Source organism: Rhinopithecus roxellana, chromosome 4 (assembly GCF_007565055.1).
Source record: "Rhinopithecus roxellana isolate Shanxi Qingling chromosome 4, ASM756505v1, whole genome shotgun sequence".
NCBI classification, from domain to species: Eukaryota; Metazoa; Chordata; class Mammalia; order Primates; family Cercopithecidae; genus Rhinopithecus; species Rhinopithecus roxellana.
The window spans coordinates 123,946,304-123,973,782 of record NC_044552.1 but is presented as its reverse complement, the minus strand read 5'-3'; the positions used below and the strand labels follow the sequence as shown (position 1 = coordinate 123,973,782).

At 36.6% G+C, this 27,479-nt stretch overlaps 1 protein-coding gene across 1 annotated transcript in view; it reads right to left on the bottom strand.

Moving 5' to 3' along the window:
* Positions 1 to 223: 223 nt before the first annotated feature.
* STX7 (syntaxin 7) overlaps positions 224 to 27,479 on the bottom strand; it is a 54,904-nt gene continuing 27,648 nt past the window's right edge. The window contains exons 3-10 of the mRNA XM_010357899.2: positions 18,116 to 18,185; positions 14,774 to 14,867; positions 13,957 to 14,094; positions 13,073 to 13,125; positions 12,474 to 12,570; positions 10,924 to 10,996; positions 6,554 to 6,636; positions 224 to 3,166 (exon numbers count right to left, since the gene is read on the bottom strand). Coding sequence (XP_010356201.1) covers positions 3,074 to 3,166; positions 6,554 to 6,636; positions 10,924 to 10,996; positions 12,474 to 12,570; positions 13,073 to 13,125; positions 13,957 to 14,094; positions 14,774 to 14,867; positions 18,116 to 18,185 — 701 coding nt within the window. The 3' untranslated portion in view covers positions 224 to 3,073. The remainder of the gene's footprint in view (positions 3,167 to 6,553; positions 6,637 to 10,923; positions 10,997 to 12,473; positions 12,571 to 13,072; positions 13,126 to 13,956; positions 14,095 to 14,773; positions 14,868 to 18,115; positions 18,186 to 27,479) is intronic.

Below are 27,479 nucleotides of genomic sequence, written 5' to 3'. Positions count from 1 at the left end.
CAACTTTTTTTTTTTTTCCAGGAAAGACAGATGTTATTTACCACCAACGAATTTTTATCATATTTAAATGAACTTGAAAATGTCATTCAACTCAAATCCCTCAATTTACTTCAACCCATTCTGAAACTTTATATTGCAGCAAACCAGCCATGTGAAAGAAATAAATTCAATTTTGACTTTCAAAAAAAATAAATGTTGAATAAGTTACCTTGTGAACCTTAGCTATTAAGGTAGACAATGACTTTATTTTCTTTACATAAGTTTTATATTTTATTATGACATTCATTTTTCTACATGAAGACACAAAGATTATACCAACTACATAAACTGTTTTGTACTTTCCTTGCTAAACCACAGATGTATTTCAAGGAAAGAGGGGCCTTTAAAGGCACTTATTTATCATTGTAGGTGTGTCTAAAAAATTGATATTCAAAAACACAACTTTTTTGTGTACAAAATTTTACGATTTTTAACAAAAGCGGTGGAGACACTAAACGACCCAGTGGTGACCTCTTCAAAGTGCAGTGTCCTTGGTCACCGATGCAGATGCTACTGTGGCAGCCAGCGTGCTCAGAGGGTCCAACTCCAGACACTGCATCCACGGCTGTCCTAGACTGAGCTGTACTTGTAAAAGAGATGGTCCCACGTCTACTAAAAAAACAAGCTACTCTATATCAATATGACATCACTCTTTTACCATCAATCATATTGCAAGACCATAGTATTTAACGACGAATACAACAGCCAAATACTTAATGCCACATTGTCATTCAATGTACCTGGCTGGTTAATATCAATCTGTGTTTGAGAATTTCTTTTGAGCACACAAAAACAAATGTATAGTCACTTGAGGAGGAAATTCTTCAGTCTGACTCAAATGGACTCACCATGCCGTCAGTTATGACAACAACTCTAATCTTATTCTTCACAGGGCAACCTTCACTTTTCACGGCAATTCTAAAACTGACCTACAGAAAAATTCAAATTTTTTTTTTAATTTGGCTACCATACTATGTTTCTTATTTAATTTTTTTCTAATTAATACTACTTTTACGTTCCAAATATTCTGTGGGAAGTTTTTCCCTCAAAATTAATGTTTCTTAAAAGAATTGAAACCACTAAAGTTCCTTTTTAAACCACTGATCACTGCCCCAGTTAAAATAATAATAATTTAAAATGATTACACTTCAAATAAAGGTACTAAAATCATGCCCCCCAACTTTAAGTGCTTTTGTTGTTACTGGGTACTCACTGTGAAATGAATAGAAGTAAATGTACTCGACCTGTATGAAAATAAACATTTTATCAAGTACAGCGAAAAAACTAAACTGATGGTGAAAGTCATGGGGCCGGGACTTTAAAACAGCAGTAAGATGCTGGTTTATCACCAGAAACCTCATGTGCCTCTGTGCACTTGAAGACCACATTCGAGCAGGCCTGGTGGGCTGGCCGGGCCTCAGAACAGGCACTGTTTGTGTGAATTCTCCTCCCTGCATTGTCCATTCTGTTCTAGGGCGGTCTGATTCTGGCAACAGGAGTCTCTGAGTTCCAACCACTTACTCACAAAAGAGTTTTGTGTAATCCCTTTTGTGGAAAAAAATGGAGTTTTTCTGACATGCAAAGAAACTTCTATCAGTCTGACAAAGTAGGTAAAATCGGTGACACCCTAAAATAAAAACCTGGAGTGAACTGGTGCTCCAGAAAGATGGTGAATGGCCACAGTGCATGTGGTGACGTCTCCATGCTGAGGTTTCAGGCAGCGCGGCACTAAGTATCAGGTGACCTGTGGTCCCACCAGAGCATAATTCTCATGAAATAGGCCTAACTAGATACCTTTTAACTCATCTTTATTTTGGTTGCAAAGATATGGTTTACTTAGCTACTTACTATTTGTTCCCATTTGAAGTCTCAGAGCTTGCTAAGTTAAGCACTGCCTTCAGTACTGAACTGCTATACAAGAACATTATAAAATACAAAGCATAAACTAAGATAATCCTCTTTACAGAATTCAGATTAGTGCATTAAAACAACACTGATTTCAAAAGGGAAGTGAGATAACTGGCAAACATCCAATTGCTTTTCTAATGAAGGATGGCACAAAAGGTAAACACTAAATTTTAAGTGTCGGGCGTGCAAAAACAGTTAATTGTGGGAAAGTTACTTTCCAAAAGTAATTTGGACCTAAAAATAGTAGCCATTATTCTATAAGACATAAGGGAAGGTAAATAATGGCCCACAAAACCAGATGATATGGTTAAGATAACTAGTTTAGTGGAATAACAAACTGGGATCTTTAGAATCCAAACACGATAGGAATTGGTATTGGTTTTTCATACTCTTTTTCCAAATGATGTTAAACATTTGTAGTAACTACACTTTCCCCAGTAAACATCAGACTTAAATAGGTCATATGTAAAAACAACCTGTCCTTAGTAATTTTTACTAGGCAATCTACAGCAAAAGCTTAATATATACACAGAAGGAGTATCAAATAAACTAGAAAAGTATTCACCGACTTCAGAGTAAAAAGGATCTTAAAAGAAAATCAACAGAAAAATGAAAGACACTTTGTGCTGTTGTGAACCAGAAAAATATACCCCATGAATAGACCTTAATTATTTTACATTATTGAGAATATTTTCCCTGCTGAAGCAAATCAAAATTAAATTTGAGAATTTTAATTGAAGTAACACAAATCTAGGTGTGTCACAGTGACAGGGAGATGCAGACAGAATACACACACCTTTAAATTTACAAATTCCCAAAACTAAGTCAAGCAGGCTAAATAAATTACAAATGAAAGGCATATGCAATGTGGGCAAAAACTTAACAACTATTAAATTGAAGACCATGGCAGTTATGTCAGCAGTGATATTTAGAAAATCTTTCAGTATTAGAAAATATCAGATTTAATCCAAAGGAACCACCCCAACCTCCCAATAAAAATAACAAAGTATGGGAACCATCGTTTATACAATAGCTTTAAAATAATAATTTAAAAAAAAAACATGATTACAGGAACCTTCCTACATAATTTAGACAATGTAGTGCAACAGCGTGCTCCTTCATAACTTCAGCGGTTCAGTCCCCATATGATGAGACCAATGATCACAGCTCCAATGACAAGGATAAGAATGATGATGCACAGGGTTTTTCTGGATTTGCGCTGCAGATGCAAAAACAAAAAAACATGTTTACAGATTTAGTGGAGTATCTCCACAGCAACTAAAAATAATTTGGTTCATTTCTAGAGTAAAATCAGTAGCAGTATAATGCCCTCAAATTTTTGACTGCGTTTTTTGTTTCTCAAAAATCTCTTTAATATATATGGCAATATTCTTTCAAAAAAATTATTGAACTAATGCTACAATTAAGGGAGCAATTTTTCAACTTTCATTGGTAATTTTTCTAAGGGTGTGGCTGAGCTTAAGAAAGAAGACACCATGAATAAGTTACTGACTTAAACAAGAGACTGAGGTTACCTATGTATGAAAACAGAACAGCTTAAGAGCTTCAACATTCTTTACCTTTTATTATAGTTTTTCTTAAAAATGAATTATCTGAAGATATCAGTAAGTATAAATTGGCAACTTTTCTTCACATGTATTTCTTTCTTTCTTTTTCTTTGTTTTTTGAGACGGAGTCTTACCCTGTCACCCAGGCTGGAGTGCAGTGGCACAATCTCGGCTCACTGGAATCTCCACCTCCCAGGTTCAATTGATTATCCTGCCTCTGGGATTACAGGCGCCTGCCACCACACCCAGACAATTTTTTTTTTTATTTTTAGTAGAGACAGAGTTTCACCATGTTGGCCAGGATGGTCTCAATCTCCTGACCTCATGATCCGCCCACCTCAGCCTCCCACAGTGCTGGGATTACAAGCCTGAGACACCATGCCCGGCCCCTCACACATATTTCTTGTTTCCAAAATACAAGGATTTTGGAATGAATTTCCAAAATCATTCTCATTCTTTAATATTAATGGGAAACTACATTCAAAATCTCAACAAACAAGTAAAAACCACAGAGCAAATACAATCATAATGCTGTCACTGAAAACCGAATGGTTAAGAATTTTGTTTCATTCTTCATTCCTGGTCCAGTCGTAGATTTCTGTATTTCTTTAATGGCGTTTGTATCTCACATCAACATGCAGGAATCCTTTTTCTTACAAAGTAGAAAAATTTGTAAATTTACTTTATGTCAAGTAGAAGTACCAAAATATTTATAAAAAGATACATTTCTGAGCCTGAAATTACCCTGAACACCACAGTTTGAATATTTCACATATTCATCTAATTTTTCCAGTGAATACTCCTCATATATCAAACACAATTTCTCTAAAATTTCAATATCATGCATAAATATTGTTCCCAGACTCCACTTGGTTACCACAAACACATGTGTAATGTACCTGTGAGTCATCACGGGTATCCCACAATGGTGTACTTGATGCCTGGGGTACTTCCCTAGTGTGGGGTAATGAGACTCTGGGGCAATGTGGTAATACGCGGATGTATCACCTTCGTATCAAGGCTTCCAAACAGAACTATTGGAAAGCTGCCTCTTTTCTCAGCACTTGTGCTGCTTAGCCATCTTGTCCCCGCTTTGGGAACTGGGGGAATTAAGCCTGGGGGCAGCTTCCAGTCCTGGGGTGTAGCTTGGGACATGTGCTTTTTCCTGTAGGCTTGGCCTTCCACAAGGAAGAGAAAGAGTAAAACTTGGCAATATATCCACATTCCCCCCAAATCCAAAAGCAAAATAAAATACCACGTGAACCTAGTCACTGATGGATCCTGTTAAGTTTCGGCAGTTATATGCTAACAGCTCCATAAGACTTCTGGCATTTGCAGATCTGTGTGTGTGTGTGTGTGTGTGTGTGTGTGTGTGTTTTCAATTATTCATGAGGGATACCTAAAGTCCATGACACAGTGATATAGTGATACTAATTCCACTGAGCTGCGTATCTGATATGCACAAAGATAATAAACGGGAGTGACTGTTGGTGAATACCATTGGTTGTAACTCAGCAAACTCCATACAGCTTCATTATTATTTACTTATCACTGAATATGCAGTAATTTGTCCAGTAAAAGATGGACTGTGAAATGAAAGGCAATTTCTAAGGTTAGTGAGAAAAGCAAAAAGCAACTGAAAATGTCTGAGAAGGTGACAATATCTTAGATAGTTTATAAGAAGTTAATAGCGGCTGGGCATGGTGGCTCCCATCTGTAAAGTCAGCACTTTGGGAGACTGAGATGGGTGGATCGCTTGAGCCCAGGAGTTCCAGACCAGCCTGGGCAACACAGCAAAACTCTATCTCTACAAAAAATACAAAAATTAGCCAGGCATGGCGGTACACGCTATTCGGGAGGCTGAGGCAGGAGGATGTCTTCAGCCCAGATGGCAGCGGTGGCAGTGAGGCGAGATGACACCACTGCACTCCAGTCTGGGCATCAGAGCCAGACTCTGTGTCAAAAAAAAAAGTTAATAAGGCAAAAAAAAAAAAAAAAAACGATAATTATGAATGACAGCAACAACGGAATGGAGTTTTAAAAAGGAAATCAAATGCTACATGGTATTTAGGGGTTTCCAAAGAGCCTGGCCTTATCCATGCTGAACATCAAAGGTCTGCATATTGTATGATGTATTAATAGTTGATAGTTCTAATATTTGTATAGTACTTGACACATAATTTATATTTGACACATGCATGTGGGCTCCCCATATTAACCCGACTCAAGAAATAAATTCATTCCTGGTGAAGGGTCTGCTGCATGTGGACAGAATATATAATGAACAGTGACACTCCAAGCTAATACGATTTCCACAAGACCTGAAGCAATCTCTCTAGGACAAGGAAAAATTTGTTTCTGTTTTTGTTTTTTTTTTTTTATTATACTTTAAGTTCTAGGGTACATGTGCATAACGTGCAGGTTTGTTACATATGTATACTTGTGCCATGTTGGTGTGCTGCACCCATCAACTCGTCAGCACTCATCAATTCGTCATTTATATCAGGTATAACTCCCCAATGCAATCCCTCCCCCCTCCCCATGATAGGCCCCGGAGTGTGATGTTCCCCTTCCCGAGTCCAAGTGATCTCATTGTTCAGTTCCCACCTATGAGTGAGAACATGCGGTGTTTGGTTTTCTGTTCTTTAGTCCAGAGTGTCAATGACAGAAAGAAAAAGTAAAAGGGAGCAGCAAGAAATGGAAGGAGAGGCCTATTACAAAAAGGTTTCTGAGTAGAAATGTCACAACGACATCTGAGATCCCCGGCCATCAGAAAAGCCTAGAATTGTCTCTGCGGCCCAAACACTAAACTTTCTCTCCCCGTGGGCCAACAATTCTGGTTCAACCCTGAGAAGAACAAAGGCTAAAACCAGTTCTAAACTGACTGGTATTATTTAAACAGACTTCTCTTCCATGGGATTTTAATTTTTAACATCTTCAGCCACTTTAAACCTAATCTTTCCCTGCTTCCCCAACACAAACACACACACACACATGAAAAGGCTAAGTTATAAGAAAATCGATCACAATTAAATTACCTGATAATCTGCTGCCCTTGACAGCTGCTGATTTGCTTGCTGAACGTGCACCTCTGCATTTTCCACATTGGCTTCTATGCTATCTGTAAAATAAAATACACACACGCCAATGTGTTAAACATGTATTGATGCGGTAGTAACAAATCACTAGATTTCATTCAAGGTAAGACTAAATATGCTCATTATTCAAAGGTTAATCGTAATATATCATAAAGTTGAATTTTTTTTAAGATGGCTGTAAGAATTATAGTGTACACCTATACTATTTTTCAGGTGATCCAAACAATACACAAGCATTTGTAGAACAGAACCTTGATCATTTTCAGTACAGAGCAACTCTGGCTCTACCTGGCAACCCCTGAAAAGTATTGTCACCCTGACATTATCAAATTAGTGTCAGCACAAGGGATGTCTCAGTGTCAAACTTCACAGCTTGTTCCATGTCAAGACCAATGCACAAGAGATCAACTCTCTTCTTTCTACTGCTGATAAAAACTGGCACCTTGACCTTTCAAAGAATATTATCTCCTCAGAGGGAAACAAACAGAAAAACCCAAATGCTACAACTTGATCCCTCACTCATTATGTTAGTCATTAATGTTTCTCAATTTCTTTTCCCTCTATGTCTTTGTAAATGGAGTGTACTTTAAGTTATTGGAGCATAATACCGACGCTCTACCTAGTTTGTGTTCTATAATGGCCGACTCAGTAGCAAGCACGTGACAATATTTATTTAGGGTAAATACAGAGTGCTGAAAACCATTTACTCTGTGGTCATCAACATACTTCTGTGCTAAAATCTAGCCCTCACCAAGGGCCCATGCAGGCTTCTCAAATGGTGGCAGTTTTTCTTCCCACCCTCCAGGGGCCTGGAGGTGGAACGGGTGTCATTTTGAAGCATGAGACCCTCGTCTCTTCCTCCCTACCAACTCTCAGCTTTAAATCTCATGCTATCAAACTCAGCCAACCCTCCTTGTTGCAGACATCTATAAATTGCATGGCCTTTTCTTCTCATTCCTTGAATATTTTAGCCTCTGACTCACTGATGCTCTCTCAAATACTTCTCTTATACATACTGGTGACTTCAAGATCCAACTGCTGACCCTTCTAACACCCCGGCCTCTCAGTTCACTGACCATACTTTTTCCAAAGATGAACACCTTTCCTCATCCACCCATTTCCATGGTCACATCCCAAACCCTGACATTCCAATAACTGCAGTTGTTCCATAATCTCAATTTGAAGGGTCTCACTCTCTGATTACCACCTTCTATCTCTAGAGCTCACTCCTTCTAATTCCCTGGCTCCAACGATTTTCAACTTTCATTGATCCTACCACTTTTTCACTGTCCCTCACATATGGCATGTCCTCACTTCCCTCCTTACCCTAGCCTTAGAGTCCTTGGACAATCACTTAGCCTCAGCTTACACTCATCCCCAGCTCCTTGCCCCTCCACTTTAGTCATATGACAAAACCCCAACCAGTACTCATGCAGCTGATAATGGATGTAAAAGGGATTAACCATGTTTCACTTTAAAGTCATGACAGCCCAGCAGGTCTACTTCATTTCCCTGATTCCTGAAAGACTATGTCATACTTTCTCTTCTCTCCTCAAGTTTCTCAAGCCTCCTCCGGCATTATCATTCTCAGCCCATGACCTTCATTTCTAGTTCTCTGAGGCAACAGGAACCATCAGAAGACATTTCCACATGTTTTCATGACCCGATCTACATGCAATATCTGTGTGCCCTGACAACTTTCTTGTCGCCAAGAAGAACTATCATACCCCGAGCAAGAGCCAACTTTTCCACTTGTGCATTTTATCATATTTCCCATCATTTAACTCAAAAACCTCAGTCCAGCAAACTCCCTCCCTCTCTTACTCAATATTTCTTCCCTGGTAGATCACCTCCATCAATCCTGCCTTACAAACAAGCAAACCAAAAACCTCTCGTTTACTCCACATCCATTTTTGCAGCTATGCCTGCATTCTCTGTTTCACTTTCCCTCTTTACTCCTCGAAAGAGTCATCTATACTTGGTATCCACCACTGTTCTCCTCCCATTCTCTCTTGGGCCTACTTTTATCATGCTTTCACCTACACTATTTCACCAACGCAGCTCTTACTGAGGTCACCTATCCCTACACATTGTTAAATCCAGTAGTCAAATCTCAATCCTCATTTTACTTGACCTGACACAGCAGCATTTGAAATAGCTGACCAGCCATTGTTCTTGAAGCACTTTTTTTCCCTTCCCTTCTAGGATGATACATTCATTTGGATTTCCTCCACATCACTGGCTATTCTTTAGTCTTTTTTATTTGTTCTGCTTCAATTGTCTGGGCTCTAAATCAGAGGTTAAGAAGCTTTGTCTGCAAAGAGCTAGAGAATGAATAAGCTTTGTGGGTTGTATGATCTCTGTTACGAGTATTCAACTATGCCTTCACTGTGCAAAAGCAAACATAAACAATACATAAATGAATACATGTAGTTTGAAGACACTGTTCTAAACATTTAGAGGATCCAAGGCTAAGTTCTCAGATCTCTTCTATTCTCTATCCAGACTTAATTCCTGGATTATCTCACCCAATCTTGTGGTGTTAAATACTATGTGTACACAGATCACTCCTAAATTTAGATTCCCTGCCCAGACTTCTCCCCTGAACTCCATATTCACTTTAATAATGTCTAGAAAACCTTCACTGGGTGTAAAGGGGCACCTCAAACTTAACATATTCAAAAATGACTGATTTATACCCATCTAAGCCTGTTCCATTTACAGATTTCCCCATCTCAGAAAATAGTAACTCCACCATCATAGTGGGCCAAGCTAAAACCTTAGCATCACCCTCAAATTAACTCTTTCTTTCACACTCATACCCAGGCAGTCAATAAATCTTTTTGGCTCTCCACTTAAAATATATGTGAAATCCATTAATTTCTCACCATCCCTCTAGTTCCATCCTGATCCAAGCCAACAAGATTGTGCATCTGGATGACTGCAATAGCTTTTTAGGTGATCTCCTTGCTTTTGGTCTTTTTCCATCAGCCAAGTGAGTCTTCTGAAACCTAAGCAGGGTTATAGCACTCCTCTGCTCAAATCCTCCTTGGCTTCTCATTCATTTGTAAAACCTGAAGTCTTTACATCAGCTCAGGGTCCTAAATGACGTCATCCCCTGCCCTTGGACATGATCTCCATCTCCTTCTTGCTCATTAAAAATGTCAGCTACACTTCTGCCTCAAGGCCTTTGTACTTGCTGTTCTCTCTGCCTGGAACAGTTTCTCTCACTTACTCCCTTACATATACCAAGGCTTCACTAAAATGTCACCTATCAGTAAGGTCATACCTGACTACCCTGTGTCAAGCAGCAACAATTTCCACCCCAGCAGTCCCATCCCTCTACCCTGGCCTTATTTTCTCCATCACTTATCACTATTTACTTGCTTTTCTCACCTTTTTAAAAAATTATCTTTCCTCCCATTATAAGACCAATTGAGATAGGGTATTTTATCTGTTATCTAATTTCAGCTGAATCCCCAGTGCCTAGATTTGTGTCTGGACATAGTAGCCACTCAACGTATTTTGGATGATGAATAAATTAGTTTTTGAAATTTTACCCTGTGATCTAATGGGGATACAGAGGAGGGTAAAAATAGATAAAAAATAGTTACACTGAAGTAAAGATGCAAATATTTCAGTTGGACCAAATTCAGAAAATAAACTAAAAGCATCTTTAGACATACCAATAGATAGCTCCAGATTTCAAGACGGTCAGGATCCTGATGAATGCTAACAACTACCCCCTAATTGAAATGCTATTACATTCAATATTTAAGGGATTCTTAGCAACTTAAAAAAATCACTTCTAAAAAGAATTCCTAAATTCTATGTAATACTACTAAATTCATCTGCCAAAAAGCTATTAAAATGAATGACTAGGCAAATGGTTACCTATTCCCTAATACCTAAAAGACAAGATGTCATGCACAGTTACATATACCACAAGTTTTCCCAAAAGTGCTTAGCATGATGACAATTAAATTGGACTAAGACTAAAATCGGAGGCCCTGGAAATAAGCTGGAATAATGTTTCATGGTGCCTTCTATGGTCTTGGCAGCAGTAGGCCCTGATTAAATTTGGGCTTCTGAAATAAATCAAGCTGGTTATTTCAACCAGCAGGAGTCAAAAATGAGATCTGTTTTAGATAATGCCAAGGGTGATGCTTACTGTGTTTTATAGACATGCTTTTGGTTCCAGGGAAACCAAAAAAGGGATGGAAAGTGGTTACTCTTGTGTGAGAAAGTTACAGCAGGTAAACTGCATGTAGCTTGCTCTCACCTCCAGAATCTAAGTCAGCAGGTCTTACCTATTACATCTCCTTGTTCATGAATCATCATTCCCAAATCTTTAAATATTTCATTAATATCCATAATATCAGCCTAAGAGAAGAAGGCATATATTATTATAATCAGAAATTCAGTCCCCATTCCACAAAAGAGGAAAAATTTTAAAAACCCAAACCACTACTCACACATGGGTGAGCATGCATCTATAATACATAAATATAATACATAAACTTTGGAAACATCAGGAAAATATCTGACAATAATTAAGAGGAATTTGAACAATAGCCACCAGCTCGCTAAAATAAGTCTGTGGCATTAAAAATACCAAGTGAGTGAGGCAGGATAGAAATAAAGGATCTATATATAATAGAGAAGAGCCATGGATTGCTGAGTTCATTTTATACAATCTGATAGTTTTATTACCACAAGCAGTATCTACTTACAAGGGTATGAAATATTCTTGGCACATATTTCTAGTAAAAATTTACATATCAATTTGACAATTTAAAATAAGAAAACACTAGATGTAAATTTAAAGTCTCACATTAATAATTTGAGCATGCAACGGATTAGTGAAATGTCACTACTGAATAAAAAAGTTATAAATTTAGTGAATAAAGAAAATATAAATTTACTTTTCTTCAATGACACAATTAACTATTTCATAAAGTTTTTATAAGGACTAAATGAGATAATTAACATAAAGAATTCATCCCACAGTGTCTGGCACATGGAAGGTCTTCAATAAATTGTAGCCACTATTAGCTATTATTAGCCTTCTTTCTAGGAACTAAGTAGGTTCCATAAGAGCTATGACTTAATAAATCTTTTAGATCTCTTTGATGTCATAAACATAGTAAAGAGAAATAAAATTCTTTGAAGGCTTTATAAAAGGTCTTACTTATGCACGTATGATGTGTATCATGTATCCTGGGAAGACATCCAGACTCTCAGACAGACATTTATCTCTACACTGGTATTTTCTCAATACTAAGGTAGTCCATAGATGGCTTAATAGAATAATAATAATTTTTAAAAAGCTGCAGTAGGAGGGAGTATGTTCCCTCATCCTAGTACAAACAGTAAGGACAATATTATTTTTTTAAAAAAGGAATTATTCTAATTTATACATTACAAATGCTACCAAACTGATACATTAATTTTCTTTCTCTGGGCCAGACATGGTGGCTCACACCTCTAATCCTAGTACTTTAGGAGGTCAAGGCAGGCAGATTACTTGAGACCAGGAGTTTGAGACCAGCCTGGCCAAACCTGGTGAAACCCTGTCTCTGCTAAAAGTACAAAAAATTAGCCGGGTGGGGTGGCACATGCCTGTAATCCCAGCTACTCAGGAAGCTGAGGCATGAGAATCGCTTGAATCTGGGAGATGGAGATTGCAGTGAGCCGAGATCACACCATTGCACTCCAGCCTGGGCAACAGAGGGAGACTGTCTCAAAAAGAAAAAAAAAAAATTTCTTTCTCGTGCCCTCTCCCAGCATTACCTAAGCATTTTGAGAACAAACTCACTAAGAACAGAGTAGCAGCCCAAGTCTACAATGTAAGCCTTACTTCAAGTTGCCTGATAGAAGATTCTCTCTCATGAATAAGGCGGAGGTCATCCTCTGTAATTTCTTCATCCTGCACCTGCACTTGAGGTTGCGTTTGGCTAACAGAAAAAAATGAACGTGGAAAAAACAAAGATTGGTATTCAAAACAATGAGATTCATTTCCTATTTAAGATACATTCATTAAATAGGACGTTTTACTCTTCAAAGTCACAGAACCACTCACTTAAAAAATTCTAAGAATATAACAGATACATGAATAAAATTTTATTCATTTTTCATTTCACTTATATCATTATATCTAACAGGAGTTTAGAGTTATTAATTATTGGAAGCTGTATTTGTCAACTGGGTATTTCTTCTTAGCTGATTTAAACCTCATATAAGGGAAAGTCTATATTATTAATTAAGTCCATAAACATTTATTTGGAAAATTTTATATATTTTATGATAAATACTTTATAATTAAAATTTTTTTCAAATTTACTCTGTTTTCAACATATAAACAACTTATATTGAAAGCTTTAATTCTGTTCCAGGGGCCTTAATGTATAAACTTTGAAAAATTACCTTCTGATCTGTAAAGTGTTTTGTATGTCTTACCTTTCCCAGGATACAAGATTCCTTTCTTTTGAGCTGTCCTCAGGAAAACCGCCCTGAATAATTTAGTAACAGGATGGAATGAGAAGTGGCAAAGAAAGCAAAAATGAGAAAAAATAAACAACACTCATATTTTCCCTAATAATCTAAACGATTTATGTACATGTCTCTGTGTGTGTGTGTGTGTATATATATGTTGTGTGTGTAGAGAGAGAAAGAAGTTCTTGTTCTAATTTTTCAGGTCAACTGCTTCAAGTAATAACATAATTATAAGTAATTTTATATTCTAAGTAGACAAACACTAAACATTCTCAAGGGTCAAATAAGTATTATTTAGTTAAAGCTTAATGTAGTCTTGGAATCAATATGTTAATGAATAAGAAAACTTGTGATAGTTTGTAAGGGAATTTAAAATTAAATTAATTCAAAATTCTATTGTAAAGCTTCCTTTCATTTATTTTCTCCAGGCTCATGTTCATTTTCAATATTCACACAACAGAGTTGCGCCATCCATCTCCATCATCTTGGTGTAATCCAGGAGGAAAGCGCTTTCTATACTAGCGTGTACACAAACAGAAAGCCTCCGTACCAAGACAATGTGAGAATACTACTCACGGTGTGATCCCTAATCTTTTTTGACAAAATACGTCTCTGTATTTTTATATAATCTGTAAGCTTCTGTACAATGACACAGAAAAAAAATCACAGTAATATATAATTATCATCTTCTCTAAAAATGGAACAGAAAAGCATAAAAATGAATATTCAAGTGCTGATTTCCAAGATATTCACAGATCTTTACGACTTAAAAAATTATGCTACTATAGACTTTGATAGGACCCTTAGGAAGTAAGGGTCGTTTCTAGAATGTCTTTTAAAATACTCACAGACACTCTGGAACTGGCTCTTACTCGAGCAACAAACTCTTTCTCTCGCTCAGCAGCTTGCCTCTGAACCTTTTGGAAGTTTGTCAGTGATGCTGTGAACTCTGCCACTAAGCGATCCTTCTGTATTTTCCTTTGACGCTACAGGAAAGAGAAGAAAAAGCCAACTAGAATCTAGCTGTGAAGTAAAACAGTTTGCAGTAGTTGGTTCTTTATTTAATCCTGAAGTTTTCACTTGCTCCTCAATTACAGGGCCTTACGGATTAACTCTCAACAACATTCTGATAGTATGTCAAATACTGAGCATATTTAACTGGAGGCAAAAGACCCATTATGCTGGATTTCTCACCTCAAGTTTTCATGCTGCTAAAAACTAGCTCATTATTTTGAGGCTATTTTAAAGTAATTCCTTTTCAGGCAAATAAAGCCTTATACTTTTAGCTAAGTAATAACTTCCATTAAATAAGCAGGGAAATAAATATGTGCCCCCAGGACACCTCACATCTTGAATGAGCTTGCATGTTCCACGCACTCAGCCCCGGAAGGCCAGGAAATAATTACTCAGGAAGCATTTTCTGAGAACTTACTTAATTATGGGTCAGGGCAAATGCATGGAAATAATTTTTGCTTTATTGAACCACAGGATACTACCTGAGCAATTAAATATAGTTTTGTGTTCTGTGAACTAATCTCAAACAGAATTATTTTTGATTTCCTTTCTAGCATAATTTCCTTTCTAGCGTAACAGTTCAAAGATCCTACAACGTATTTGGTTTTTTTCGCATTCAATGCATCAACAATGTGTCTTACAGCTTGATACCTGTTCACTGGGGGTGGTGGGCAGAGATCCAAACTCTTTAATGTACTTATCTGTTTCTTTGGCAAGCTGGTTAGTATACTGCTGCTTCTGTTGCCTAAAGTGAGAAAACACGCATTACAACCAAAGGACTAATATACTTCTTTAAGCTACAACTCTGCCATTTGAATCAACACTGAAAAAGAGTTGTACAAAAATTGCCTTTTCATAAACTGGCTCTCAACTTTCTCTATCAAAAAAATTTCATATCCTATTCTTTGATAAATATTGAGCAAATATTACGTGTCAGGTTCTTCACTGACACAGGGTAGGTGAGCTTAGAGAAATCAATATCAATGACCACTTAGAAACACAGATGACTCAAATCAGAGGGAACTTGAAGGAGAGACTGTCGGATGCCTGATCCTTTGTTTGAGATACTGGGGATGTGGCAATCCTTAATCTGCATCTCACACCTGGAAGGTCAGGTGAGCAAGAAAAGATTTGTTGCCTTAGACTTTGCCCAGTTCCCAGATCTAGTTATAACTGGCCTCTCTTATTTCTCTATGTGAATAGATGCTATTCTCTATATGCTACAGATACTTAAAAAAAAAAAAAAAAAAAAAAGGTGGTGGTGGCCAGGCACACTGGCTCACACCTGTCATCCCAATACTTTGAGAGGCTGAGGCAGGCGGATCACTTGTGGCCAGGAGTTTGAGACCAACTTGGCCAACATGGCAAAACCCCATCTCTACCAAAAATAAAAAAAATTAGCCAGGTGCAGTGGTGCATGCCTATAATCCCAGCTACTTGAGAGGCTGAGGCAGGAGGATCACTTAAACATGAGAGGTGGAAGTTGCAGTGAGCTCAGATTGCACCACTGCACTTCAGCCTGAGCAACAGAGGAAAACTCTTGTCCCAAAAAATAAAAATAAAAATAAAAAGGGAAGAGACAATATTGATACAAATTTACTATTATTTAAGTTTGCGCTGGAAAAAATAATAGCATTTCCTTGTAAAGGGAAGGAACACAATAAATAAAAGAAGTAAATCATAGTTATCCCTCAGTATCTGCAGGGGATTGCTTCCAGGACCCCTGTGGATACCTAAATCCATTGATGCTTAAGTCCCTGATATAAAAAGGTATATAATTTGCATATAATCTATGCATATCTTCTCATATCTTTAAATCATCTCTAGATTATTTGTAATACCCAATAAAATAATGTAAATGCTATGTAATAGTGGCCATATTTTATAGTTCAGTTTTTGTTTCTTTATTATTGTATTGCTATTTTTTTCTTGAATATTTTTGACCTGCAGTTGGTTGAATCTGGAGACATACGATCTATGGCTACAGAGTGCTGACTACATACCCATATTTTATCTAGCTAGCTTATAAATTGAAAAGATTTCCAATTTGAAAACATGACACTAAAGAAAAAGCTCATATTGTGATGTTTTACAAATTACAACATCAGTACCTCTCATATATTTCATCTCATTTTAAATATGGTCTGGTCACACTTAGGGTCCTTTAAAATAACGAGATATTGTATAAGAATATGCTTAAGAATAGGGATCTGTATTTGGCTGACAAAGGGTAATTAAAATCTGTTTCTATCTCTATTTACCAAATACCCTATCTTTAATGCATTTTTGTAAATCTCTGGAAATCATAATATAATCAAAGTTTTAAAAAGAAGACCTTAGGCCCGATATGGTGGCTCATGTCTGTAATCACAGCACTCTGGGAGGTTGAGGTGGGGGGACTGTCTGAGTCCAGAATTGAAGACCAGTCCAGGCAACATGGCAAAACACCATCCCCACAAAAAAATACAAAAATTAGCCAGGCATGGTGGACATGCCTGTATTCCCAGCTACACAGGAGGCTGAGGTGGGAGAATCGATTGAGCCTGGGAGGTCCAGGCTGCAGTGAACCGTGATCAAGTCACTGCACTCCAGCCTGGGTGACAGCATGAGATCCTGTCTCAAAAAAAAAAAAAAAAAAAAAAAAAAAAAAAAAAAAATTCTTAGTGACTACGGATATATATTCAGAATCTTCACTATTAACTCTATGAAAATATTAGAACTATTATGAATTATGTACTTCTATTCCATTTTAATTTAGTTTAATGGATTGTGGTTTGGAGCATTTTTACCATTCTGACACTTACCCACTGTGGAAAAATAAAATATAAATTAGAGATAATTGTAAGTTCTTCAAATTGTACTTCCTAAAAATATGAATTCCTATTACCTATCTTTTAATATCATTCTCTTTGCAATTTTCCCTCTACAGTTAATGTTATTTAGAAGTATCGCTTACTAGATATGTGACTTGAAATTTACAGCTGTAACAGTACTGAAATAAAATTTAAGAGTTAAGTTTTAAATGACATTGGGCAACTCATTAAACCCATAAGAGACATGAACAAAATGGAAACAGTTTTTTTGGTCTATTTCTCTTACTCCAATTCTGTAAGGTTTAAATGAGAAAATATGTAAAAATACTCTGTAAAATCCGTAACATACCACAGACAAAATATTATTGCTATGACTGCTGGTCTTCTAACAATGCTGTTAATTTACCGGAATATGTACTACATAATTCATTATAACTTTTTTTTTAAACGGAAGCTAATGCTCTCTGAAATTCAAGGATGTAGGTATAAACTTGTGGGGAGACAGCTCACGTAGCTGGATATGTACTGGATCTAAACCAAATTAAACTCTGGTGACTGCAGGGATTGTTAGCTATGGAAAGTAAATCACATAAATTGAGATACTAGAGTATAATTTTTCAACGGCTGTCAAAAACAACCTACCTAAAAACTATAAGAAATGCAACTAAAGAAATTCTGCTTTGATAGGGTAAGCCTATCAAAGAATTTTCTTTTCTTTTTTTTTTTTTTTGAGACAGAGTCTTGCTCAGTTGCCCATGCTGGAGTGCAGTGGTGTGATCTCGGCTCACTGCAAACTCCACCTTCCACGTTCAAGAGATTCTCCTGCCTCAGCCTCCTGAGTAGCTGGGACTACAGAAGCCTGCCACCACGCCTGGCTAATTTTTGTATTTTTGGTAGAGATGGGGTTGCACCATATTGGCCAGGCTGTTCTCAAACTCCTGAACTTGTGATCTGCCTGCCTCGGCCTGCCAGATTTTTTAAATAAAAACACCTTCCTACTCCAGACAGGGAAAAATCTACACAAAAGCTTGGTACAAATGTATGGATAAGGTAGCAGGAAAACTCCATTGGTTTTCCATTTTTTTCCTCCAATAAACATAACACTACATACTGTAAAAGCAACAGAATAATAGCAATAGAGTTTTTCCTTTCTCTTTTATTTGTTTAACTAGATACTTACAGCTGTTGCCTCAATTCAGGTGAATCTTGAGGTGTTCCAAGTTGATTCAGAGTTCTTTGTATTTCTACAGCTATTATAATAGAAAATTCATGTATTAATTGTCACAAAAGTTAAGGCAACAGAAACAATGAGTTAAAAATATGTACAAGCAATTGGGCAGTTGAAAACAGACAGAAAAACAAAGACGAAAATAGAAAATATTAACTGGGAAAAAGAATAAACGGTTTACTTAAATCTAATTAGTAACAAAAATGAATTAATTTTTAAGAGGAAATTGTGTGGGAATGTTAACTTGTGAAAATGCACATATGACCCCAAAATACTATCTTCTTCCTTCTCCCATCAGGATATTAAATACAATGGCACACAGACTTTAATGCTACTAGCATAAAAATGGTGAGGAAAATAAGTAACGATTACACATTTCATTAGAATATAATGTAAATAAGTTATAGTTAATAAATGAGAAAGGAATAATAGAATTAGAAAAAATCATTTTTCAATTATCCATGTAATAACTGATTTTAGCAAGATCATCAAAAAATGCTAAAATCACAGGACATTCACATAACTTAAATTACCACCACACAGATGACATTAATTACAAAAGACATAACTTTATCATATATAAATCTGTTGTCTGAAAACAAATGACCAAATTTAGCAGTGAGAATGGAAAAAACTGACATTATGAACCTTGTGACATGCTGCAGTGAGAAAGTCACAATATGCTCTATGGATTTTTCTTGCCAAAATATTTAACATGAATCTAATCACAAAAAGAAATTAGACCAGTCTAGATTGTGGGACAATCTACGAGATAACTTGCCTGAGCATTTAAAGAAGTCAATGTCAAAAAAGGGAAGAAAAAATTTGACAAAGACAGGGATGCTTTCTAAATTAAAGAATTAAAATACCCAAAAGACACTGCATGATTTTTGACTGGATTCTGAATCAGGAAAAAGCAAGTACTATAAAAAAAATCGTAGGGACAATTGGAGAAATTTGAATACAGAAAGTAAAAAACACATTAAACAGAAGTTGAAAAATGCCCACAACTGGTGAATCCAGATGAAAGGTTCATTGTACTATACTTTTATATATATTTTGTGAGGTTTAGAGTCCTTAAAAATTTTAAAATAAGAAGTCCAGGGCTTAAAAGTCATGTTAAACTCACAATCCGGAAGTCTACGACTATTGCAATTTTTTTTAAAAAAAGGCTCTACACAAAAGGGGAGGATCGATACAGTTTTATGTGTGTGGGGACATAAATAAAATGTCATGGTACATAAATAAAACGTCAAGTAGAAACAATCTGAAAATCCAAAGAACTCTTACAATCTAACCCCCCCATTCTTTTTATTTAAATGAGTGGTTTACTTATATAGCTTAAATGCTTTAAAAATATTCATTATTTACATGCTCAAGGGAACGATAAAGTATTACAAAATGCAGGATAAGTTTTGGTCACTGGGAATGAAGTAATAAACACTGCTTTTAAGTCAAAGCTGAAAAACAGAAAGACTAGAGAGGAGTCAAAGCATATAGCAACTGTTAGCATTTGGCTAATTTAATAGGAATTTATTTTTGCTTTTTGGGAGTTGATTTTTCCTTTCATAAGATGAACGAATTTTGTTTGCTGTGTTTAACTTATGGCTGCTTGTGATTAGCTATATATTCCCTCTCAACCTCAACAGATTTTCTTGAACTGCCTTATAGGGGCTTTATTTTCTTAAGTGTATTGATAAAACAAACTGTAGTATGGGCATCGACAGACTACTGGCAGGTGTTTCTCTCAACTCTAAACGGTAATGTTCTTTAGGAAAAAATCATAGCAAGTGAGAAAAAATAAATTATTTAATAAATGACACCAGGAAAACTGACTAACCATTTGGGCGGGGGAGAAAGAACCCTACCTCCCAGCATATAGCAAAATACATTTTTAAGAAACCATTGATTTAAATAGTAAAATTGAAAATATTAAACTGCTATAACAAATATAAATGTTTTTATCATATGATCTTATATATGATCTTGGAGTAAGGGACATAAAATATTAGCTAAGGATGATACAAAACTAAAACCCACAGAGGAAAATATTGACAAATTTGACTACATAAAAGAACTTTGTTAAATGTTATATAAAAAATGTGTACATATATCACAAGTACTTATGTAAGTGTGTGTTTATATACACATGGGAGACTGCAAGATATGAAGAGGAAAGAGGTTAAACTACAATGGTAGTTATTTTCGGTAACAGAAAAACAGCCCCCCAAAAAATGGACAAAGGTTATAATCTTGCAATTTACAAAAGCCAAATGTATATATAACAAAATTTCAACTTCACTGATAATTAAATTTTCACATTTCTGATCAGTAAAAATTATGAAAAGCAGTTGAGGATATAATTGCAACCAAAAGCCTTAAAAACAAAAGGTATAGACTACATAATATATAAGAAAGACGGAGCAATAGTCAACTAGAAATAATTTAGACAATGTCAGACAATCCAGTAGAAAAATGGGCCAAGACACGTGTATACCTATGTAACAAACCTGCACGTTCTGCACGTGTATCCCAGAACTTAAAGTATAACAAAAAAAAAAAAATGGGCCAAGAATAGGAACTTTAATATTCATGAATAAACCGAATAGCACAAAAAGGACTGAAATGCATATCAATCTTGCAAAGTACAAACAAGTACACTACATGAATGCTATATAAAATTACTCAGCCAATTAAAGAAATGAGTAGAAATGGATTCTGACAGGCCCAGTGGGTGCCTAGTTCCACTATGTGGTAATTTCCGGTTTCTGAACAGATAACAGATATACTCAGCAACCCCCAGTTCTCACTCATACTCCCTAAGTAAGGGCTCTTATGGAAGAAAGAAATCATTGGAACTCCTTGGGGACCCACTCTAATAAAACAATAAAACCAAGGGCATTATCTGTTCCCTGGGAATTACTCAGAAATGCCACCACAAAGGACAGAAAGAGCAGGGAGTGGACATGCCTCTCATTCCCATTTAACCAGTCTATCTGGAGGATGCAGAAGGCTAAAGCTCATGACAACTAGCAAAAGCTATTCAGGTGGTGACTCCAACTGCAATGTTCCTCAAAATGTGATAGATGTACTACAACAGAGCATCACAATCTCTAGCAACTTGTATATACCTGCTGATATGGCAAATACTTTTTGCTCTATCCTAAAAGACAGAGAACATGAGGAAGGATTTACTATCAATGGGATGGGACATCAGCAAGCCTTCACAGGCTTATCTCATGGTTATGTACACTCTCTATCTCTGTACTACAATTTCGTCGTCAAGGATACGGATCATCTCCTCCTACAGGACACTACATTAGTCCAATAGACTGGTTACATCTGCTTTTAGGACCAGAAAAGCAGGAAGCAACATGTACTCTTAGATGTCTGCAAAGCATAAGTAAGCCAGCAGGTAGAAAATAAAGCCATGAAAATACAGGGCAGTGTTTCCTCAGTGAAAAATCTTCGTGAGTTAATCTGTAGATAACTGACATACTTCTGCAAAGTGCTTTTCTTTGTAGACTCAAGTACAAATGAGAAACAGACTTTTTAATGCTGCTTCCACCCTTTACTGAATGACCCAATGGTTACCAGCTTCAGCTTCAATTCTCAAAAAGAAAAGGCCATCCAGAGAGTTCAAGTGGTGGTATAAGCAGATCTACAACTTGGCTTTAATGACTCAGCTAATCCAATGGTACACCAAGCCTGTGTAATTTCAGGGCACTGAAGAAAACTAGTGGCAAATCCCAACAGGAAAAACATAGGGGTCCCTCAGAATGTTGGAGCAAAACCATCCTTTTGAGGACTCATTCTGGCCTTGCTACTGAGCCCTGGATAGAGTACACAACGGTACAAGGTAACCAAGCGAGCCAAGCTGTTCACCATGAATTGGGTGTTCTCTTGTTGGTACAGCCTTTCTACATTTTGCTCTACGTATGTCAGTCAGCCTATCCCTCACCCCAACTCCTGAAGCACTTGTTCAGTGAAATAATAAACTAGCAATGGTTGTCAGAACAAAAGCCAGAGGGAGGCTCACCAATATGGATTTCCCCTTACTCAGATGGACATGACCATGGGCATTGCCATACACCAATTTGCAGCAATAGCAATCTCATGTTATACCCTAGTAAATTATTTTTGATTTTTTGTATTAATGTTTTCATTCATCCTTTGGACTTCCCAGATGCATATCCATATGCTCTACAGAGATGATTTTACCCATTTTATTTTCTAATTATCTTTACAAACACTTTGAATAACGTGCTAATTTAAAAATAAAAAGCAAACTAGTGATGTGACATTGTTGAGGGTTGACCCAGCTAGCTGGTGACAAGATAACTGTGCTCCTTCCGTCTTAGAGGAGGCAGAATTTTATATTCACTTCAATGGTACTACTCTGGGTTCTATTATGCATCCTCTAAGCACCCACTGCGCCCCCTGCCGCCTGTCCCCACTCGCCCCACCCCATGCTTCTACCAGACTCCTAGTCCACCAATTAGTCACAATCAAGGTGTTCCACACACTGATGCTTCTGATCAAGAAACTACAGAGAAAAAAAATTAACGGTGTTCTAAGGACAATGGGATTCACTGCTCTGCCATGCATTCTGTTATCTAGAAGCTGCTGGACTTCTAGAATGTTTATGGCCTACTGAGACTCAATCCTGGCACCACCTGGGAGACAAGCATCTTGGGAAACTGAAGTGCTGTCCTATAGGATTTTTATGGTCTCAAAGAACCAGCACTCCAGGGTGCTGTTTCACCTACAGCCAGAAAGAAACTTGGATTTGGGAAGTAAGGGGACAAAGTGCAGTATTTCACAATTACACCTAATTATCCATTTGTACAATTTTTTCCATCTCTCAAGGTGATTTAGAGACAACATTCAAGTGAGGAAAACAATCACGTTTTTAAGACTACAACTGGTCATTTAGGGCCAAGGTAGTATGTTGATTGAGGTAATTATTAAGCAGAAGTTGGGGTATGCTCATACACAAGTAAAAGGGAGATGACCTGGAGGGGACCTGATAATGCTGCCATCTACAGTCATAAAAGTGAGTACCGCATAGCCTGTGAGCAGAAGCAACAAGGACCCAGGGCTGAAAATCTGGGTTATCCCAAACAGCTCAGGTGCTGAAAGACAGCAAGAGGAACGTGGAATGGTTATTATAACAGGAAAACAGTAATACAAACCGCAGCCTGTGATCAGCTGTAGAGTGGCAACTGAGGACCTGCCAATATTCTTTCTCTTGCTCTGCAATGTATATATTTAGATATATTAACTGTCTCCTTTCCTATCTATTTCCACCACTGTTATATATAGAACGTACTGTTTATGGTTACACTGAGACACTGTTCCACAGGCTAAGGGATACCGCTGTTCAGTTTTGCTGAAAGAGAGGAGCGCACAGGAAACACCCCCTAGATTTGGCATTGGCTACAGGAACTAAAGAGACCTGTTTTATCCCTTCTGTGGAAATGGGAAAGGAGTTCTCGTTGTATGAGGGATAGCAGCAGTATGTCAGGCAGGAGCTTTTGTTTTTAAGCTTAGGTACAAAAAAAGGAAGTATATTCACTGTAGAAAACAAAAGGGATAAATTACAGTGAAATTTATTTTGGGTCACCTAATACCCAAAGCTACTATTACACTGGGATCTTTTTGGTTATAATATTATGACCACTGAGAAGCAGCATCACAGAGCCAGTCTTTGGAGGGGGAAAAAAAAACTGATGGTCAAAGCAACAAAACTGTTTTAAGATTATTTGAACATTGCTTACCTTCATCATAATTCAGGTGATTAACAATGAAAGTATTAGTCACTATCACTAACAATCTAGTTATAATTAAAAGCTACATTTACTCTGTGCTTTTGGTTTTATAGATTTAGGTTTTATAGATACTGAAATTTCTTAAAAATCAAATGCTCTGGCTAACAACCTCCTTGTCACTCTGAAACAATTTTTTAAGATAATACAATGACTCATAAAATGAAGCCTCTTAGAAAACAACCATTATGTTATTGCCTAATAGAATGCATTTAACTAATGAGAGCGAGTTGCTTCTCATGAATAGAAATGAAAGACAAGTCCCCCTACACTTATGCAGCATACAATCTAGAAAAGGACAAAAAGAAAGTACAAACACCATACAAACTCAGAGGGAGCAGCAGCAACAAATGCTATAACAATGTTTCAAACAATGATCCATAATATATGTGTTCTATTGGAGAACAATCCAAAAAGCTGTAATGAAGGTGGCATTTGTTATGGTTTGAAGGGTAAGAAATAGGACATTTCAGTTTGGAGATTCAAACCTCTAATGTCATACTCAGACATACACTGAAATGATCAGAATACCTATTAGTCACCCTAACTAGAAGGCAAACTTCTTAAAGGCAAAGACTAAGTTTTATTCATTTTGTTATTTCCAGAATTTATCATATTGTTGACCCTCAATGAATAGTTTTATGAGTGAACCATAAAAAGAATACTGGAAAGACCGAAACTTATATAATAATATGTATTTCTAAAACATAAAGCATAAATAAATAGAGAGTTAAGAAAGGTAGTTATGCCCATTTATTATTCACTCATTGATTCATTCGACACACATTTACTGGGCATCTACTATGTACCAGGCACAATGGGAGGGCTGTTGAACATCAACATTAATTTGATTGTGTTCCTTTAAATTGAGCAGGTCTACACTTGAGGATCAATTAAAGGCATCATCTGATCAGGTGATAAAGGGATTACAGAAACATAAATCTGAAACTACTAAATCAAATTTGGAAGAAATATTATATGGTATTAGTTCAATCCTATTTTATAAACAAAGAAGTTGAGAACCAGACAGAATAACTAACTTGTTCCAACAACTATAGCTATTTATTAGAAGAGTTAGGGTTAGAATGTAGATTTCTTGGTTTTCAAAAAACTTTTTTCAGTGTGTTAAAAGGACTGAAAGTAAAAGATGTTAAAACACATTATTTCATAATCCAGGTGTGCAACAGTTGACAAAGCAAACAAAGAAAAAATAAGTGTGTCTAGATTGAAAAAGTAAACTGAAGGAGTTGAACTGAGATGTTTAGAGGTTTCCAGCAGTGCTCAAAGTCAGTTTAGGTCCGGCAGTGGATCACAGGGGTCCTTCTTCCAGCTGAAAGTGATCAAGAAAGAAATGCCTGCTCTTTCTCCGGGTTTTATGAACTGCCAAGATTCCAGAGACTTCATTTTATATACAACTAGCATTACCCTCTTACACCAGGGTCAACAAATTATGGCCCGTAGAGCCTGAAATCTGGTTTTGTATAGACTTCCAAGCTAAGAACTGTTGCTACAGTGTTAAAGGGTTAACAAAAAAAAAAAAAAGAAAATGCAAGAAAGTCTAAAAGTGTCCACCCTTTACACGGAAAGTTGGCCGGTCCTTGTCCTCAATTATTAAACATTACAAAAACCTTGTATTTAAAAACTCAACTTGGCATGTTATTTGAATGTACTGTCATCCTTCACTATCCCTAGAGGATTGGTTCCATGCCTCCCTCCATCCACCTCCCACAGATAACAAAATCCACAGATGCTCAAGTTGCTAATATAAAATGGCAGAGTATTTGCATATAACCTATGTGCATCCTCCTGAATATCATCTCTACATTACTTACAATACCTAATATAAAATAAATGATATGTAACTTGTTATAGTGTGCTGTGTTTTATTTGTATTTTTTATTTTTTAAATTTTTCTGAATATTTTTGTTCCATGGTTGGTTGAATCCATGCAGAACCCACAGAAATGGAGGATCTGCTGTAGTCACTACATTGTTAAGTCTATCTAGTAAAATATTTAACAATGTCACAAAATTTCCATTGAACATGCATGCATGTACACTGAGTTGAATTTATTTGATTCTCAGGTTATTCACCCATCATAGGTGCTGGCTTGAGTACCTCATTTTCATCTGTTGCTCTTATACTAATTTAGAAACAAAATACTTTTTCATTGTTTTGGATAAGCATTTTTATAGCATATTTGCTGCAAAAATATTGTTAGCACTCTATTATTTTATTACTCTCTGGTTTTTGGCTATCTCCTAAGTTCTTCCTCTTCTAGAAGGCATGGATAGTAGGATATGTGGGTTCACAGGATCTTCTGCCACACCACAATTGACCATATTCAAAAATGCTTGAGAAAAATAAGCTTAGAGAAAGGGAGATAAGAGGTTTCTAGTCAGATGACAAGCAGTATGGTGATCTGGAAAAATAAATAATCCTCCTACTTTCTCCCAAGTCCAGTCTGTAGGATTTCACTTCATTATCTAGGCTTAGGTGCTATGAATTTATAGGACAGTCATCTTCTATTTTGATTGGCCTAGGTCCAATTAAAGAAAAAAACTCATGAAACAAGCTGCAGTTTTTCCAACCATAAAAAGAATTATTTAAGCATAAACAGTTTCTCGAAGAAAAGTTCATCTAATGCATACAGATAGGATTAAATCAACATGTGTCTCTATGAGAATACAAAGAAAAAATTATTTTTGCATTATCTACAATTTTGAACTATCTGTACCACTACTCACTTCCACAGACCTGACTTCAAAGAGTATGTTACATTTTTTCATAACAGAAAAAGAATACCATTTCCTACACATCCAAAAATGAGTCACTACTGGGTCATCAAAAACAAAACAGTGTCCCATTTCTGGCTCTTCATCTATAGCAATGAAGACCCATTCTATTCCACATGGATCTGCTGCCATCTAGTGGATAATTTAAGAAAAAAAGCTTTACAGTAAAGAATAGTTTGTCATAAAATTGTAGGCTGAATTTGGTATCAGGGGCTATTAATACATAATGTTACCACCTGTCAGAGTTTACCAGCGAATGGATGCTGTCTGACAAATGAGACTGGCCAGGCTGTGGTGGCATGGCAGATCAACCTAACACACACACAGAGTACCTTCAAAGAACTGTCTCCAAATAACTAAGAATAGCTGTCTTCTCTTTTAGCAGAAAACATCTGTTTTCAACATAAAATAACCAACTTGTAACAGCCAAACATAGAAAAAAATAATGGTTAGTAAAATCCCTGGACAGGTGATTTTGAGATTCCAACACAGACTTAGCCACATCACATTGAGGAAGAAGTACAATTGAAGGCTGACCAGCAAGCACAGTTGGAGCCAGAAAGCCTGATTTGGAAACCTTATCTCACTTCTTCCTGGCTGCTGACCCTGGACAATTTACCTAACATCCCCAAGCTATAATTGCTTCAACAGTGAGAAAGCACCTATTTCTCAGTTGTCATAAACTTTAACCAA